Source organism: Scyliorhinus torazame, chromosome 1 (genome assembly GCF_047496885.1).
Source record: "Scyliorhinus torazame isolate Kashiwa2021f chromosome 1, sScyTor2.1, whole genome shotgun sequence".
In the NCBI taxonomy this organism is placed as follows: Eukaryota; Metazoa; Chordata; class Chondrichthyes; order Carcharhiniformes; family Scyliorhinidae; genus Scyliorhinus; species Scyliorhinus torazame.
Genome location: NC_092707.1, coordinates 272014064 through 272032964, shown reverse-complemented (window position 1 = coordinate 272032964; position 18901 = coordinate 272014064). Strand labels below are relative to the sequence as shown.

At 45.3% G+C, this 18901-nt stretch overlaps 1 protein-coding gene across 1 annotated transcript in view; it reads left to right on the top strand.

Moving 5' to 3' along the window:
• Positions 1-18901, top strand: part of tmx4 (thioredoxin-related transmembrane protein 4) — a 69966-nt gene that overhangs the window by 47221 nt on the left and 3844 nt on the right. The window contains exons 2-7 of the mRNA XM_072506082.1: positions 620-735; positions 6694-6739; positions 8266-8394; positions 9694-9739; positions 16252-16353; positions 18677-18740. Of these exons, the coding sequence (XP_072362183.1) occupies positions 620-735; positions 6694-6739; positions 8266-8394; positions 9694-9739; positions 16252-16353; positions 18677-18740 (503 nt within the window). The remainder of the gene's footprint in view (positions 1-619; positions 736-6693; positions 6740-8265; positions 8395-9693; positions 9740-16251; positions 16354-18676; positions 18741-18901) is intronic.

Genomic DNA, 18901 nt, shown 5'->3' with positions numbered 1-18901 from the left:
CTGCGCCTTTCTTCGGCTGGCTCAAGATGGTGACATAGTGGTAATGTCACTGGACTAATAATATGGAGGCCCAGACTAATGCCTTGAGGCTCTGGTTCAAAGCCACCATTGCAGCTGGTGAAATTATAAATTAAATTAATAAATCTGCAATATAAAAAATCTCTGTAATGGTGATTGTGACAACTGTCATCAATTGTCAGAAGAATTTTATTTAATAGATTTACTGTATCCAATTAGGGGCAATTGTGTGCACCTACCCTGCACATCTTTTGGGTTGGTGGGAGTGAGACCCATGCAGATATGGGGAGAACGTGCAAACTCCACACGGACAGTGTCCCGGGGCCGGGATCGAAACCCGGGTCCTTGGCGCCGTGAGGCAGCAACGCTAGCCACTGTGCCACCATGCCGCCTGTTATATGAACAATGCTAGGAAAGCAAATCTGCTGTCCTTACCTGGAGAATGGATGGCCTGGCACATTTTATTGCAGGAGTCAATGAATCACACCAATGTGTCTTTGTTCTCTGATTTCACAAAACGCAATGGTGCTTGTGATCTGATCACTTGAGGTGGAGGGATGCGAAGTAAGAATTTGAACTGTTTTCTTTATCGCTTCCGCAGCCATGCCCCATGGTGCCCAGCGTGCAAGCAAATCCAGGCTGATTGGGAGCATCTCGGACAATCCCGTGGGGAACTTGGCATCCATGTGGGAAAGATAGATGTCACTCGAGAACCAGGTACACCTGAGGGTTAGCTTTTAAAACTGTGCGCGTTTGCTCCGGACTGAGTTTGTGAAACATTGTTACGGTGGCTTTATTTTTTTGAAGAGGCGAGGAGGAGGCAAGAAATAAAGCTGTACACTATTTTTTCTATGGCCACACGGGCAGTCTTAAACATACAGTGCAGTACGCCGTGTCCTCCACTGCTTTCAAGAATACGCCACACAATCTTGCTGAATAATTTATCTGAACTAAAATCGGATATTGAACTGCAGTGTTAAGAAACATTACTTCAGCTTTGAACCTTACCTTCCATTGCATGTGGTTCCAAATAATAATGCTCCAGATGCGGTTTGAAATTTTTGTTTGTATGCATAGTGTACATTTTCAATTCTGCTCTGTTCACTTCAAACCCAGTACATGTGATTCCAATATATAATTTAAGGGAGAGTCACAGGGCAGAATTTTCTTTTTTTTTACATTGGGTGTGATCTTCCAGCCACGATGCGCCGCTCCCGGGATCTACCCAGCTCATAACGCCTCGTGAGATTCAACGCAATCTCACGAGACGTTGCAAAGGAAATCCCGCCCACAATGGATGGGATCAGTTTTTGGCAAATCTGCATATTTGAGTGAGGCAGTAAGCCTTACACTAATATGCAGATTCACAACGTACCTAAACTTTGGTATTCAATCCCTTCGACTTGGGCAAGCGCTGTTTGGTACATGTCCCCCAAAATGGGGACCAAACGGACTGGCACTCAGGGTCTCCAAGGGAATCGGAGGCCCCCCAACTACATGCCCTTTGAGCAGGGTGGTGCCCTGGCACTGCTGGTGTCACCTGAATATCCTGGCAGTGACCTGGGTGCCGGCCTGACACTGCCAGGTTGGCACTGCCAAGCTGGCATTTTGTGCACACACGCTATTGGGTCGGTGTTGCTCGCCGTGGGTGTTGGGGGCTGCGGGGTGGGGTTGGGGCGCTGGGGGACCCTCCCATGTTGCGTTCGGGCTGGGGGGAGGTCAGGGATTTTTTTGTGGGCCTCTTGAGATCGGCTCGCCATTTTTAAATGGCTACAACGGGGAGTTCGACGAGCAGAGCTCCCCGTTCTATGTGTGGCCTCGGCCGCGCCATAGTTGAAATGAGGTTCTTGTAGAGTGAATTGAGAAAAGGAACAGCATTATTTGGCACCTTTTACAAGCCCAGGACATCCCAAAGTGCTTTGCAGCCAGTCAAGTATTGGCGATATTGTAATGTAGGAAATGCAGCTGCCAATTAGCGCACACCAAGTTCCCACAAGCAGCAATGCGATAATGACCAAATAATCGATACTGAGGGAGTGCTGCACTGTCAGAGGGTCAGTGCTGAGGGAGTGCTGCACTGTCAGAGGGTCAGTGCTGAGGGAGTGCTGCACTGTCAGAGGGTCAGTGCTGAGGGAGTGCTGCACTGTCAGAGGGTCAGTGCTGAGGGAGTGCTGCACTGTCAGAGGGTCAGTGCTGAGGGAGTGCTGCACTGTCAGAGGGTCAGTGCTGAGGGCGTGCTGCACTGTCAGAGGGTCAGTACTGAGGGAGTGCTGCACTGTCAGACGGTCAGTACTGAGGGAGTGCTGTACAGTCAGATGGTCAGTACTGAGGGAGTGCTGCACTGTCAAGAGGGTCAGTACTGAGGGAGTGCTGCACTGTTAGGGGGTCAGAACTGAGGGAATGCTGCACTGTCTGAGGAGCAGACTTGCAGATGGGACCTTAAACTGAGGCCCTATCTGCACTGTCAGATAGATGTAAAAGATCACATGACACTATTTTGAAGAAGGACAGAGGAGTTCTCCCCGGTTCCCAAGCCAGTGTCCATCCTTCAATCAACATCCACTACAACATATGTTATCTGATTTGTCACATTGCTGTTACCCAGTGCTTGCTACTTGCATTTTCAATATGGTGACAGTGACTGCACAAGAATTTAAATTGGCTGTGAAACGCTGTGGGACATCCTGAAGTCACGAATGACGCTATATAAATGCAAGTCCTTTTGCAAGTGAGATGTATTATACATGTCATCAAAATATACTAATTGGACGTTATTTAAACAAACTTGAAAAACCTTGTGCCTCGAACGATGGGGTACGTGGACTGCAGTGCTGCTATGTTCCAGAGGACTGTGGATTCATGATCTTTTAAAAGTGTTAATGTATTGCAGGCCAATTAGATATTATTTGGACATTATATCACAGTCTGTTACTATACCACAGGAAAGGCTCCATGTTTATCTGAGATAAATCAGTACTGACAAAGTGGGGAACAAATTGTTCCTGATTTTGATATCGGTTGAAATAAATTAAGCTTAAATCTGGATTGAGACTTTAATGTGGAAAAGATGATGTTTTTATCTTCGTAGAATCATAGAATCCCTACAGTGGAGGAGGAGGCCATTCAGCTCATCAGGTCTGCACCAACTCTCCAAAAGAGCACTCTGCCTAGGCCCACACCCTAACCCGTTAACCCAGTAACCCCATCTAACATTTTGGACATTAAGGGGCAATTTTCCGTGGCCAATCCACCTAACCTGCACATCTTTGGACTGTGGGAGGTGTTATGGGCCAAGGTTTAGAGAACCCCAAAGTATATCATGGGGTTCACCTCACCCGCAACTTTTAATAGATTGTGGTACGGGGAGCACACGGCCCACTCTACAGGTGTGGTACAGCAGAAATGGAAAAGTATTTTTTAAAGCAAAACAATATTTATTCTATGAACTCAAGTTCACCTTTTTAAAACATACAGTGAACATCTTAGCAACCATCAATTCAAATACAACCTCCAAAGAATACAACACTAAGTAATTCTTACTTTCCTTTTAACATCCATAAGACTTAAAAACACCTTTTAACAGAAAGACATCAGGCTTAACTTCACTACTGAGAACAATTACCATGTTGAAATCAGCAAATGGATACTCATAAGCTTGCAGAGATTCACACACATCCTGCTGTGATTGCAGCTTCTCCAAAACTAAAATGAAACCAAACCCACCCTGCAGCAAAAAGCCTAAAGCGAAAGTAAAAAGCTGACAAGACAGCCCAGCTCCATCCACTCTCTGACATCACTGCAGTAATACACGCTCATTTCTTAAAGGTACTCTCACTACAGATATTTATATACATACCCATTTATAAACACCCATTTCTTAAAAGGTACACTCACATGACAAGAGGAAACCGGAGCACCCAGAGGAAACCATCGCAGGCACGGGGAAAAAGTGCAAACTCAACACAGTCACCCGAGGCTGGAATTGAACCCGGGTCCCTAGCTCTTGTGAGGCAACAGTGATAACCACTGTGCCAATGTACCACTTAACAGTTTTAACTTTTTGTAAAGTGGTGCTTTAAAGAACACAGCTGGTTTGTGATGCAGAGCAAGGCCAGCAGCGCGGGTCCATTCCCTGTACCAGCTAATGTAATTCATGAAGACCCCGCCTTTTCAACCTTACCCCTCGCTTGAGGTGTGGTGACCACTCAGCTCTCCCCCTCAAGAGGGAAGCAGCTTATGGTCATCTGGGACGATGGCGACTTTACATTGATACACACTCTGAAGAAGCACTAAAGAACTCCGCAGCCAAATAATTATTTTGCATTGTACTCTGCTGTTACGTTGTTCAAATATTCACAGCCAGTTTGAATTGTAAGCAATTCCCTAAGGCTCCTTCGACAGCACCTTCCAATCATGTGACCTCTACCGCCAAGAACGTGAAGGGCATCGGATGCGTGGAACCACCACCACCTGCAGGTCTCCCTCCCAAGCACTCACCCTCCTGATTTGGAACTATATCACCATTCCTCACTGTCACTGGGCCTAAATCCTGGAACTCTCTCCTGAACTGCATTATTGATGTAACTACACCATGTGGACTTTCAGGAGTTCAAGAAGGTAGCTCACCGCCACCTTTTCAACTGCAATTAGGGATGGTTAAACACTGGCCCACATTCCGCAAAATGCTAACGTTCCACAAACTGCACTCGACACAGGGTTGCTCGTTGATTTGTCCTTGTTGGTATCATTTGTGAAGAAGGTTGGTCTGGCTGGATAAGAACCCCCCCCCCCCCCCCCCCCGACAATGTTCTTCAGTCGTATTTCAGCTGTTCCTCCACTGTTGCTGGGTCAAGATCCTGGCCCTAAAAGCACCGTGGGTGTATCTACGGCAACAGAGTGGCTCAGGAAGGTGGCTCACGATCAGCTTCGCAATGGCATCCAGGGATGGGTGATAAAAGCTGGCCTTGCAAGTGACGTCTACATCCTCGGATTTACTTTTGTCAAAATAAACACAATAATTAGCAGACAAACAATCACAGTTGTAGGGAGGAAAATATGAAGTGGTTTCCTGTTCATCCTTTGTTGGTGAAGATCCTTAAATTAATAGCCAGCCTTTGGAAGAGAGAAAATACAAAAATGCTAATGGCTTTTAAATTTGTACTTGAATTGGTTTTTACATTGAAAGGAACGCCGATTAATGATTGCAAACTGTTACTGCTGTTCAGAAATAAAACTTTTAACGTGTCAGAGGAGCCACATTACAAAATCTCTGGTATTAACTGTGCTTTGAGCAAAGGATCAGGCTATAGAGCAATCTGTTAATCCAGTTAATTGTACATGTTTGTGTTACTGAATTTACTATTCAGATTGAAAGAGCTATGAAGGGTGGGATTCTCTGACCTCCCAGCGCGTGTTTCTCGGCGGCAGGAGGCGGCGCGCCGTTTGCTGGCGACTGGATTCTCTGGTTGCCTGGAAACCCACGGCAGGGATACGCTGTCCGTGTGACCAGAAAATCCCACCACCGGTGTGCGGCCGGAGAATTGCGTCCCAAGTGTTTGATTGTTTGATCAAAGCAGTCGGTGTTGAGGGAGCTGACTTCAGCTTCGGACAATTAATTTTGCTCCCCCTCCGCTTTTAGTGGAAGGCACGACTTCTACAGTCAGTAGGTGATCGTAAGTGAGCCACAACTGATTGACAACACTGCTCCTTCCCTGTAGAGCTGCGCCACCGAGTGTTCCGCACACAGAATGTCCTCTGTCAGATTCAGAGACGATTGGTCTGCCCACCCGTCATCTGTTTATTTTGCGCAGGTTTCCTTGGGATTTAATCCCAGTGCAGAGCAGAAATGTGAAACGTGATATTTGTGCTTTACTGGAAGTGCCCCATTGTCCTGCCCTAATCCAACCGGCAAAGAATTTGTGGTCAATAAAGAAGGGGATTAATCCTATGATCTGGCTGCATTCAGAATCAAATTGCATACCATCTTACTGTAACCTTTCCACGTGGCATTGATGTAATTGCATTCCTGTGACTTTAGTTACAAACCCGGCGTGCTTTCTTCCCTCTGGTACCGGCACTTGTCATATAAAGTAAACCTGTGATTGAGGGCAGAGAGCACACAATGGCTTTCATAGCAACCGTTTAGACGAGGGCTGCGACTGGACTGCAAGGCATTGGCAGTAGAGCTTGCTTTGCAGCTTCGGTATCTCAAGCCACTCTCCTAAGTGCCTATTGTATCGCTCAAAAATATAAACACTAATCTCATGACTCATTAAAGGATCCACAGGGCACAAGATACATTTATTAAAGAATCTCATTGTTGCCTTCTCGGAAATCACAGATTTGTTACGGTGCAGAAAGCAGCCATTCGGCCCATCACGTCCACACCTTCTCTCCAAACGAACGTCGTGGTTTAGTGCCGTCCCCCTGTCTTTTATCCTGTCCACCATGCGCATTGTTTGTATTTAAGTAATCATCTAATGCCCTCTCGATTGAACCTGCCTCCACCTCACTTCCAGACCCGAACCACACGTTGAATGAAAACGTTTTTTTTTCTCACACCACATGTTGTTTCTTTTGCAAATCGCTTTAAATGAATAATTGCTGTACTTATTAAGGCACGGGAATGGAATGCTGTGACAAAACTTTTTTTTTTCCCTCGCAATCTTTCCTTAGGTTTGAGCGGCCGTTTTTTTGTCACCACTTTGCCAACCATTTACCAGTAAGTACAATGCGTAGCATCGTGCCTATTCATGCAACGTGCCAATGAAAATCGGATTTATTAAAGCAAAATCTACACATTATACAACATTTATCAGGATGCTGATTTATTTACAAAACATACAAAGCTTAAGCAGGACTCTTGGATCATATCGACGGAAAAAAGAAAACCATTGTCTTTGTATCTCTGGCCTCGTGTTCCCCAACAACCTGGGTTAAGGAATTAACGCCACTTGTCCTCATGACTGTTCCAACCTAGGCAGGGACAGTTTATCCCACTCATTGTGGTCTATGGTATAGTCATATAGAGTGTTAGAGGTCTTTAAGATCATGAAAAGATTCGATAGGGTCGCTGGTGGAGAAAATGCTTGCGCTTTTGTAGGGATGGGCCAAGCCTCAAGGCCAGAAATATAAGATCATCGCTAAAATAAATCCAATAAGGATTTCAGAAGAAACCTCTTTATCCACAGAATGGGGGGGGGGGGGGGGCTGTGGAACACCCAACACTAGGGGGAACTGTGGAACACCCAACACTAGGAGCGACTGAGGCATTTCACATAGATGCACTTGAGGGGAGCTGGGTAAGCCCTTGAGTGGAGAAAGGAATAGTGGGAAGAATGGATAGGGTGAGATGGAGAGGGAAACCACAAGGCGAATGTGGGGCGTAAGTACAAGTATACACTGCTTGGGCTGAATGGCTTATTTCTGTGCTGTAGATGCTTTGAGTAACAATTCTCTGAGGAGCTGTAGAGATGATCAATGTGGGAAATGTAAAACCCAGACAGATGAAGCAGGGGAGTGTTTACTGAACTTGGGGTTCAAGGCCACCAATTGAGAACTTTATTGTAGATTTTGACTATATTGCATCTCACCATATGGTATTTATACATCATGCTTGAGCTGCCCATTTAGATCAGCACAGACCTTGTGTTAGAGCCAATGTGTAAAGCAGCTGAGACTTGCTAAGGCAAGCTTTAAAAAGTGGTCCTCCTGCTTGTGCGTGTGTTTGGAATTCGGTGTCTGTAGACATGTGTGTTTTGGGGCGTAGGGGGATTTTGGGAGCGCATGGGCATCGGGGGGGGGGGGGGTTTGGGAGTGTGTGTTTTGGGAGCGAGTATGCGTTTTGGGGAGCACATGTGTATGTGTGTTTTGAGGTGCGAGTGTTCTGGCAGTGTATGCAGATGCGTGTTGAAGACATGGGAGTGACTGGAGTGAGCAGTGGCTCTACTCTGTTCCTTCATTCACTCTGATGTTGTTCAGCACCTTTCTTTACCTGAAAGAAAGTTAACTCAATGAATGTAACGTTAATATTTCTGTTGTTAGTTCCGAGTGGTCTCTACATTATTCATCATTTCAGGAAGCAGAATTTGTGCTACGATCATCTAGCCCCGTACTCGTGGTTTATTTGTGGTTTTCTAGGTGACTGTAAATTGCTTGATTGTATTGTGTCAATTTGCTGAGCTGGGGCCAAGTTACAACCCGCTGTTCATATGGTTATTTTGTCACGTTTCATCTCTCTCTTGTCAGTGCCAAAGAAGGTGTTTTTCGGAAATATCATGGAGCAAGGATGCATGAAGATTTCCAGAGTTTCATTAAAGAGAAGAAGTGGGAAGCTGTAGAATCGATCAGTGGCTGGAAGTCTCCATCTTCCATTATGTAATGACTTCATTTCTTTCTCGTAGAAATAACCAGTTAATTTGATTTGATATTGGCACCTATCTTTGTTCTGAACACGAAGCAATCGAATATACCAGATCATTCCCAGAGCAACCATGTGCGTGTCAGCCATTATGGTTTCCTTCCCTCCATCCATGAATCCAAGAACATTCCGGTCTATTATAGTGTGCCCCATTGCACCACCAGCTGAGATTAGTATAGTCTGTGGTCAGGCTCGAGACCTTGATAGTCTTTCTCGCTCAATGGGCAGCACTCTCGCCTCTTGAATCAAAAGGTTGATGGGTTCAAGTCCAATTCCAGTGAGTTGAGCACAAAAGTTAACAACACTCCAATGCAGTACTGAAGGGAGTACTTTGGGTGGTGCTGCTGCTCATACGAAACATTTTAAACCAAGGTTTGGTGGGTCTAATTTGAAGATGAGTTTGGGGGTGGGTGGGGAAGCGGTTCAACGTTTAATTCCTTAAGCATCACCTTACATGCTTGGACGTTTTGTCATCTATAGTTCTGTCGGTGTTCCTACACCAGATGGACTGTGGAGCCTTAAGGCTCAATACCCCCTTCTGAAGAGCAGCAAAAGCGGCAGTCCCATTCCACGTAAGAATTGAAAAGAGGCGCAGAGGCATGTGGCACAGTGGTTCGCACTAGGTCTGCGGCGCTGAGGACCCGGGTTTGAATCCCGGCCCTGGGTCACTGTCCGTGTGGAGCTTGCACATTCTCCCCATGTCTGTGTGGGTTTCACCCCCACAACCCAAAGGTGTGCTGGTTAGGTGGATTGGCCACGCTAAATTGCCTCTTAATTGGAAAAAGAAAATAATTGGATACTCTAAATTTAATACAAAAAAAAGAATTGTAAAGAAAATCAGATTGTTGTTTGTGGGAGCTTGCTGTGCACAAATTGGCTACCATGGCCCTATATTACAACACTGAGTACACTGAAGTGCTTCATTGATTCTGGAGCCTTGAGATGGCGAACAATCAATTATAAATGTGAGTCCATCTTTCCGTTTCACGTTGTGTCCCCCCCCCCCCGCCCCGCTTCTGGCAGAGAAATCTCCCACCAGACCCGCCCTTTTTTGATTAGAATCATATAGCACAGGAAGAGGCAATTCAGCCCATCGTGCCTCTGCCAACTCCTTTCGATGCCATCGCCCTGTTGTCAACAAGGTTTTGTCGCATGTGTTGACCAGCTTAGTTTGTAGTGCGCCTAATAACGGATCGCGGGCGACTTATTCACGTCGACTAATTTGTTGCTTTTATTTTTCCGATCTTTCTTTTTAGAATGTCTGGGATGGCTGGTCTTTTCCGGCTCTCGGTCTGGATTAGAGTAAGTGAAGACCAAGTTTAAAAAAACTAAAAAAAATTGTTTTTAGGGAATGTTACAAGTGATGTTAAAAATCTTGAAGAATAATGTTTACCTGTGAGAGGAGCAGCATGTAGTAAGTACAAGTAAAGTTGCTATAGTACAAGATGACTCTCCTCTGAGGGGGAGAGCTGACTGGTGGTGATTTAACCTGAAGGTCACCACACCTCGGGTGAAGAGCAGGGTTGAGAAGGCGGGGCCTTCAGGAATAACCTCAGCCGGCAAGGGAATTGAATCTGTTCTGTTGGCCTCACTCTGCATCACAGACCAGCTGTCCAGCCAACTGAGCTAAACCGGCCCCCGCTGCAGCACATAGAACAAGGCCCTTATGCATAAACAGAACTTAAAAAGTAGCACCTAAATGAATCAATGCGTTAACTGTTGATCAAATGCAATTCACTTGCTGTAAAATAATATATGCAAATTTCATTTGCCACACTACCAGAAGGACATGGAGGCTTGAGATTTACCAGGATATGGTCTGGTATGGAGGGCATTAGCTATGATGAGAGGTTGAATAAACTCAGTTTGCTCTCACTGGAACGACGGAGGTTGAGGGGCGACCTGATAGAGGTCGACAAAATTGAGGGGCATAGACGGAGTGGATAGTCAGAGACCTTATCTCAGGGTAGAGGGGTCAATTACTAGGGGGCATAGGTTTAGGGTGCGAGGGGCAAGGTTTAGAGGAGGTGTACGAGGGAAGGTTTTTACACACAGGGTAGTGGGTGCCTGGAACTCGCTGCCGGAGGAGGTGGTGGAAGCAGGGACGATAGTGACGTTTAAGGGGCATCTTGACAAATATATGAATAGGTTGGGAATAGAGGGATACGGACCCAGGAAGTGTCGAAGATTTTAGTTTAGACCGGCAGCATGATCGGCACGGGCTTGGAGGGCCGAAGGGCCTGTTCCTGTGCTGTACTTTTCTTTGTTCTTTGTACACAGTTGTCTTGTTTCTAATGGGACGGCTATCATCGATGGAAATGATATTCTAATGTCCAAAGAGTTTGACTTTGTGTGAATTGTTTTCTTTGAGAATCCACCCACCCCTTTGTTTTCAATCTGTTCTGTGCTGGCTGGTGATTTGTAAAATCCACTGTCACCGATCTCATTGGGATGAATTGATGCGTGAAATTGGTAGCAGTTCTCTGGAGCAGGCACTCTTCGAACCCTTAATCACGTTAGCAAATTGTATTTTCTAATGTTATTTTTAATTGAATTCGGCAGCGAATGAAGGAGAACTATTATGAAATTGGAGTAATAATGTTTTCCTAACATTTAGGAACCAGATGAGACCATTCAGCCCTTTGTTGACTGTTCAGTCATTCTGTTAGTTCATGCCTTTTCCCCCATATACTTTTACCCAATGAAAGAAAATCTGTAAATGTCAGACTTCAACATTTCAAAGATTGCAGCATCCACAGCATTACAAAGATGTGAGGGAGATTTCCACCATCTTGTGTTGGGGTGGGGGCGGTGATTTCACTCCTATTGATCTAGCTTTAATCTTACCATTGGCGTGTTCTCGCATGCAGCCGTCCACCAGAGGAAATAGTTTCCTTCTATCCACCTTATCGAATCTGTTCGATTACTGACAGGATCTTTTAATGGAATTACCCATGTAACCTTCTGAACCTTGGAATTCCTTGGAATTTAACCGATCGAGAACCCCCTTTTTCCATCACTGCATCAAACTGCACACTCTAGTTGGAGCGTTTGGTGCACCCCTGACTTGATGCTCTTTCTTATCGCTCTCGCAACCTGCTGTGTATTTCCAGCACTTCCTGTTCTCCATCACATATATAATTTTTAAAGACACATCCTTACCATTTCCTCCACCTCTGTTTCAGTTCGGGTGGATGTTCACACAAAGGCTGAAGGCTGGAGCGTCGGCTCACTTGATGATTTTAAATTGATTGATTGATTTATTGTCAAATGTACCGAAGTACAGTGAAAAGTATTTTTCTGCGGCCACGGCAACGTACACAGTTCATACACAGTAGACAAAATGAATAATCAACAAATCATGATTGGTTACAGTGCGGAACAAGGGCCAAACAAAGCAAATACATGAGCAAGAGCAGCATAGGGCTTCGTGAATAGTGTTCTTACAGGGAACTGATCCGTCTGAGAGAGAGTTGTTGAGGAGTCTAGTAGCTGTGGGGAAGAAACTGTTCCTATATCTGGATGTGCGGTTCTTCAGAGGAAAGAGGGCAAAGCCTGGGTGGGACGGGTCTCTGACAATGCAGTCTGCGTTCCTGAGGCAGCAGGAGGTGTAGACAGAATCAATGTGAGGGTGGCAAGCTTGTGTGATGCATTGGGCTGAGTTCACCACACTCTGCAGCTACTTTCATAGAATTTACAGTACAGAAGGAGGCCATTCGGCCCATCGAGTCTGCACCGGCTCTTAGAAAGAGCACCCCACCCAAGTTCCACACCTCCACCCTATCCCCATAACCCAGTAACCCCACCCAACACTAAGAGCAATTTTGGACACTATGGGCAATTTAGCATGGTCAATCCACCTAACCTGCACATCTTTGAACTGTGGGAGGAAACCGGAGCACCCGGAGGAAACTCACGCAGACACGGGGAGAATGTGATCTTGGGCTGAGCAGTTGCCATACCAAGCTGTGATGCAACTGGATAGGATACTCTCTATGGCACATCTGTAGATGTTTGTGAGAGTCGGTGCAGACATGCTGACTTTCTTTATCTTCCTTAGGAAGTAGAGGCGTTGTTGGGCTTTCTTGATTGTTGCATCACGGGAGTGGACCAGGACAGACTGTTGATGATTTGACTCCCAGGGAGCTGTTAATCATCGCTACTTCGGAGCCATTGATATAGGCGGGGTGTGAGGGGGGTGGTCGTGCTATTCTTCCTGAAGTCGATGATCGGTTCCTTGATTCTGCTGACATTTAGAGAGTTGTTTTTGGTACACTATGCAACCAAGTGATCTATCTCCCTTGATCTTGATGGTAGTAGATTTCATTTCTATGCTGATGAAGGGTCTCGGGGGGGTTTGGGAGTGTATATGGAGCGAAGATGGGGGGAGTGGAGTGATCAGCCATGATCTTGAATGGCAGAACAGGCTCAAGGGGCTGAATGGCCTTCTCCCATTTTCTTACGGCACCTGCAGCCAAGTAGAAAATGGGCTGGAAGGTTAAACGGGGGCAAGGTGTCATGGTTTGGATTCTGAGACCTTTTTTGTTGGTAACTAAAGCACCCCTCATAATATGGCATGAATCTGATAGAGGAACGAATGGGAATGACCTTGTACTGACCCTGGGTATAGGCCAGAGCCTCTTTCACAGCAAAGTGTGTGGGGGGTTGTGTATTAACATTACAGGGGCTACCCTCAACCTGAGCTTTGCTTTTGTTTCTGTGCTTTAATGAAAGAAAGGGTTAACGCAACATTTTGATTGATGGAACAATGTCCAGTTTATAAAAGAAAAAATAATATGGATGCTGGAAATTTGAAATCAAAACTGAAAATGCTGGAAAATCTCAGCAAGTCTGACAGCATCTGTGGAGGGAGAAAAAAGTTAATGTTTCGAGTCTGTATGGCTTCTTCAGAGTTAAAGAGGGGGAGAAATCTTTGCTGGCTCCCACCCATCACTGACCACCACCTCTGCTCCAGCTACTCCACCCACTCTTCTCCAGTACATAGTCCACCACGTTTCTCCCTCTCCTTAGCTCCGAAGAACAGTCATATGGACTCACAACGTAACTCTTTCTCTCTCCGCAAATACGGCCGGCCTGCTGAGAATGTCCAGTTAACCTTTGACTTTCACAACATCCTTTCAAATGCTAGGCCGTCTGGATACAATTGCGGACACGTGCAAGCTTGGCTGCATTTGAACAAAACCGCACAGGGATGTGCTGCAACATGCACACCATCTATCTGAGCCTCTTTAATCTCTTAAGCGAGTCGTTAATTTAATGTTTTGTATCAAATCGAATGCATTATTTAAATCCGTGCCGTTCAAACAAAGAACAAAGAACAAAGAAATGTACAGCACAGGAACAGGCCCTTCGGCCCTCCAAGCCCGTGCCGACCATACTGCCCGACTAAACTACAATCTTCTACACTTCCTGGGTCCGTATCCTTCTATTCCCATCCTATTCATATATTTGTCAAGATGCCCCTTAAATGTCCCTATCGTCCCTGCCTCCACTACCTCCTCCGGTAGTGAGTTCCAGGCACCCACTACCCTCTGCGTAAAAAACTTGCCTCGTACATCTACTCTAAACTTTGCCCCTCTCACCTTAAACCTATGCCCCCTAGTAATTGACCCCTCTACCCTGGGGAAAAGCCTCTGACTATCCACTCTGTCTATGCCCCTCATAATTTTGTATACCTCTATCAGGTCGCCCCTCAACCTCCTTCGTTCCAGTGAGAACAAACCGAGTTTATTCAATCGCTCCTCATAGCTTATGCCCTCCATACCAGGCAACATTCTGGTAAATCTCTTCTGCACCCTCTCTAAAGCCTCCACATCCTTCTGGTAGTGTGGCGACCAGAATTGAACACTATACTCCAAGTGTGGCCTAACTAAGGTTCTATACAGCTGCAACATGACTTGCCAATTCTTATACTCAATGCCCCAGCCAATGAAGGCAAGCATGCCGTATGCCTTCTTGACTACCTTCTCCACCTGTGTAGCCCCTTTCAGTGATCTGTGGACCTGTACTCCTAGATCTCTTTGACTTTCAATACTCTTGAGGGTTCTACCATTCACTGTATATTCCCTACCTGCATTAGCCCTTCCAAAATGCATTACCTCACATTTGTCCAGGTTAAACTCCATCTGCCATCTCTCCGCCCAAGTCTCCAGACAATCTAAATCCTGCTGTATCCTCAGACAGTCCTCATCGCTATCCGCAATTCCACCAACCTTTGTGTCGTCTGCAAACTTACTAATCAGACCAGTTACATTTTCCTCCAAATCATTTATATATACTACAAAGAGCAAAGGTCCCAGCACTGATCCCTGTGGAACACCACTGGTCACAGCCCTCCAATTAGAAAAGCATCCCTCCATTGCTACCCTCTGCCTTCTATGGCCTAGCCAGTTCTGTATCCACCTTGCCAGTTCACCCCTGATCCCGTGTGACTTCACCTTTTGTACTAGTCTACCATGAGGGACCTTGTCAGATTACACAAGTGCTCTGTCTCAAGCGATAAAGGTGAACAAGCATATCCTGGCACGATTCTGAATTGGTTTTCATAAAGATCCATCGATAGATAGCATGGATTTTTAATTTTCAAAAAGCCAACATGTGGCTGAACTGCGCATATGGACAATGCACATCCATTTAAATGTAATTTGTGCATGAAAAGAAGCTTAGACAGCTCTTCTTTGATTCAGCCTGCCTTTCTGAAAGTGCTATCTCCCTTTCATTACTTTTTTGAACTTCCGAATCATGGCATAGTACAGCAGGCTGTTCTGGGACGGGGGGGTGGAGGAGGCGAAACTAGTGCCAGGAGCTGTCAGTGCCACATTAATACGAAGATAACTATTGCAACACACCTCTAGATTTAGACCGCACTCCTCGGGCAGCCTCTACCCCACCTCTCCACACAGGAAATTAGGACAAAGTTCTCAACGAGATTGGATAGAGTACTAAAGTTCTGCATTGTCAGAGGCTCCATTCTCCAGTTGAGATGTTGAACTAAGGTCTCTCCCTAACCCTGTTTTTAAATGGTAAAGATCCCAAGACACCCCTCAGGGAAAATGCAAGGACCTCTCTATGCCTCGGCCAGCATTACTCCCTCAAGCAGTTCGCAAAAAAATAATACATTTTACGTCATCTTGTAGTCCCTTGCTGCAATCTATTATGGCTGAGGTATTCACTAACTCAACGATAACTGGATTTTTATTGTACAGAGTGCTCTTTGTGCCTTTAGAAAACTAACATCTCTGGGCATGTGGGTGCAGATTTTCTTTCTCTTCTTGCCTGGAATGCTAATGTATCCAGTAGTGAATTCAGGAGAAACTTCTTTACCCTCAGAAGAGAGTTGGAATGCAGCGCTCTCTGCCACAAGGAGCGTTTGAGTCTCATAGCATTGATGCATTTAAGCGCAAGTTAGATAAACACATGAGAGAGAAAAGACTAGAAGACCTATTTCTGTTGCTGCACACGTTGTTTAACATAGAAATGAAGAGTAGGAGAGTCTTCGAAGCTGGTGGGATTATCTAGAAGTTTCAGTTTATTGCATGGAAAACTGACATTTGGGGTGGTGTTTACTGATTGGACACCTATTGAAAAATGCAGATATAAGCGAAAGGCTTGTTTCACAGCTGTCACACGCAACGTACTGATATTGGGAAGATCTTTCTTAGTTATCTTATTTAATATGTTTCCATCATGATATAATGCTTTTTTCCCTCCTTTTATATGCAACGGTGAACCAGGTTGCAAGTGTCAATTTCTGATTAATTTGTAAATGTAAAATATTTCCTTTTGGTTTACAGCAAATGCACAACTACTTGACTGAAACGCTGGGGATTCCAGCCTGGGGTTCCTACATAATCTTTGCTGTGGTTACTCTTTTAGCAGGTCTCCTCCTTGGTCTGGTAAGTCCATGCATACCTTGCAATGCTTGAATGTGAGCCAAGCCATGAATAGATCGCAGTCATTTGGTTTCAGGGGTTGGGGATAATTGATTTGAGGTTAGCTACCCCGATCAATTCTGCTGTAGAATCGAAACGGCATATAACTTGAAATGCACCTTTTATTTAGTAGAAGTATATTTGTTGGGCAAAGGAATTGAACAAAGCTTCATGTCGGGAGTTAGTTCTGACGAACGTTTCTTTTTCCAAACATGTTTGCTCTGAACCTCTAGCATGTTCAAATCCTATTTGGCTGCTGCGTCGTCTTGGCAACCCTTTTCTTCCATCATCGCGACTTCTTACCCATCCAAGCAGACTTTATGACAGGCTTTTTTTTACCATCATCCTCTCTTGTGTAGCGCTTTGTCTGCCCTGAAAGTGGGATTTGGTGGAAACCAAAACACAGATTGGCGGGTCACTGTCGCATTGTGGTTCTTGGGATCCTGCTGTGCATGGTTAACACTGGCATTTCCAATGTTGTCGGTGTCACCACTTAACCTCATGAACTGTAAAGCACTTTGGCATGTCCCAAGTTTGTGAAAGCATATGTAATTCTTTGCATCGGTGCGGCTGGTGATCATAGGACCTCGCAGCATTTTGCACATGTAAAGTAGCAATTCTTGCGCACAACTTCCAGCAGGCCAACCCTTTGTGGCTTGAATCATGCACTGATTTGAATTATTACTCCAGGTAGGTGTGAAGGCAGCTTCACTGAAAATGAGCAATCCAGATAACCAAACTGTACATAGAAAATCCTTTGCTGCTGGCCTTGTGAGTGAGACTGATGCAATACTTGCAAAATCTCTAGATTCCCTGCCGCTACCCTACTGGATTACTGAGACCAGTCCATGGTAGCACGGTGGTTGGCACTGTTCCGGGCCCGGGTTCGATTCCCGGCTTGCGTTACTGTCTGTGCAGAGTCTGCACGTTCTCCCCATGTCTGCGTGGGTTTCCTCTGGGTGCTCCAGTTTCCTCCTGAAAGAAGAGTTGGGAGGTGAATTGGACATTCTGAATTCCCCCTTGGTGTACACGAACAGGATTGGAGTGTGGTGACTAGGGGCTTTTCACAGTAACTTCATTGCAGTGTTAATGTAAGCCTACTTGTGACAATAATAAAGATTATTATTACCATCTGGAAGGACAAGAGCAGCAGATACCTGGGAACCCCACCACCTGGAGGTTCCTCTCCAAGTCACTCATAACCCTCTGGCTCCAATAAGACCCTCTGTTTTGAGCAAGCTTTTGGTCACCTGACCCAGCATCTCCTGTGGCTCGGTGTCGAGCTTGCGTGTTTGGTAGTTGCTTGCCACGACATCCCTCTTGTATGATTTTGTTTAGTGAGATGACGGGCGGAATTTAACGGAAACATTTTGAAGTTCATTTGTGGTGGGTTTTGTTTTGCACAGAGTTCCCCATCACTATTCAATCCATTTAGTCACTTTTTTGCGCCCTGGGAAGTTTCTCTCTGGTTTAGCGCACATTTAGAAGACAAGAGCAGTAGATACCCAGGAACCCCACCATCTGGAGGTTCCCCTCCAAGTCACTCCCCACCCTGACTTGGAAATATATCGCCATTCCTTCACTGTCGCTGGGGCAACATCCTGGAACTCGCTTCCTAACAGCACAGTGGGTGTACTTACTACACCTTAAGGACTGCAGCAGTTCAAGAAGGCAACTCACCACCTTCTGAAGGGCACTAGGGATGGGCAATAAATGCTGGCCTCACCAGCGACGCCCACATCCTGTAAATGAATTTTTTAAAATGCAGAAGCTTCTAGACTTGTAAGCAAAAGCTGTCTCTCTCTCGCATGCTTGATATTTCGGTGTGTCGACAGTGAAAACCATTACAAGCTGAAAGAAAAGAGAACATCCATCTGAAAGTCTAGACTGAGGAAGAAACTAACTGAAGATGTCTATCTGAAAGAAAGACTCCTATCCTTTCACTTTCATCATTATTTTACGTCCTCCTTTTGCATGTGTGTGTCCAGTGGGTGGGGCGAGTTAAAGGGAGGCTTAAAGATTAGATAGCAGTTAACCAGTGGTATTTGTTGCTTATTTAATTCTAAGTTACTGTTAAATTGTGTTTAAATTTGCAAACCAGGTGACTGTAGATGTTGGGCAGCAGAAGACCTCGGGTATTTTAAATTAAAAGTTAAGATCAATCGTGTTGCAACTCCAAGTCAAGTGGGGCTGGAATTGACCCCACACTAGCACAGGGGCCCATAACGGTTGGAGTATATACTAGTAAAGTTTCATACTCCGTATCAATTTATTATCTTCTTTTCAGGTTCTGGTCCTAGTTGCTGACTGCATATGTCCACCCAAACGACAGCAGAAATACCAGGTGACAGGTAAGAAGCACATAATTTAACTAGACCCTCACTTGCTCATATGTTATACAGTTACTTTGTAACTGCACTAGATAGGTGTATCATTCAGTACATTGGCTTGTTTTGACATGCAGCAGTGTCAATTAGGATTTTGCGCATTTGCAATTCAGCAAATTGTTCTC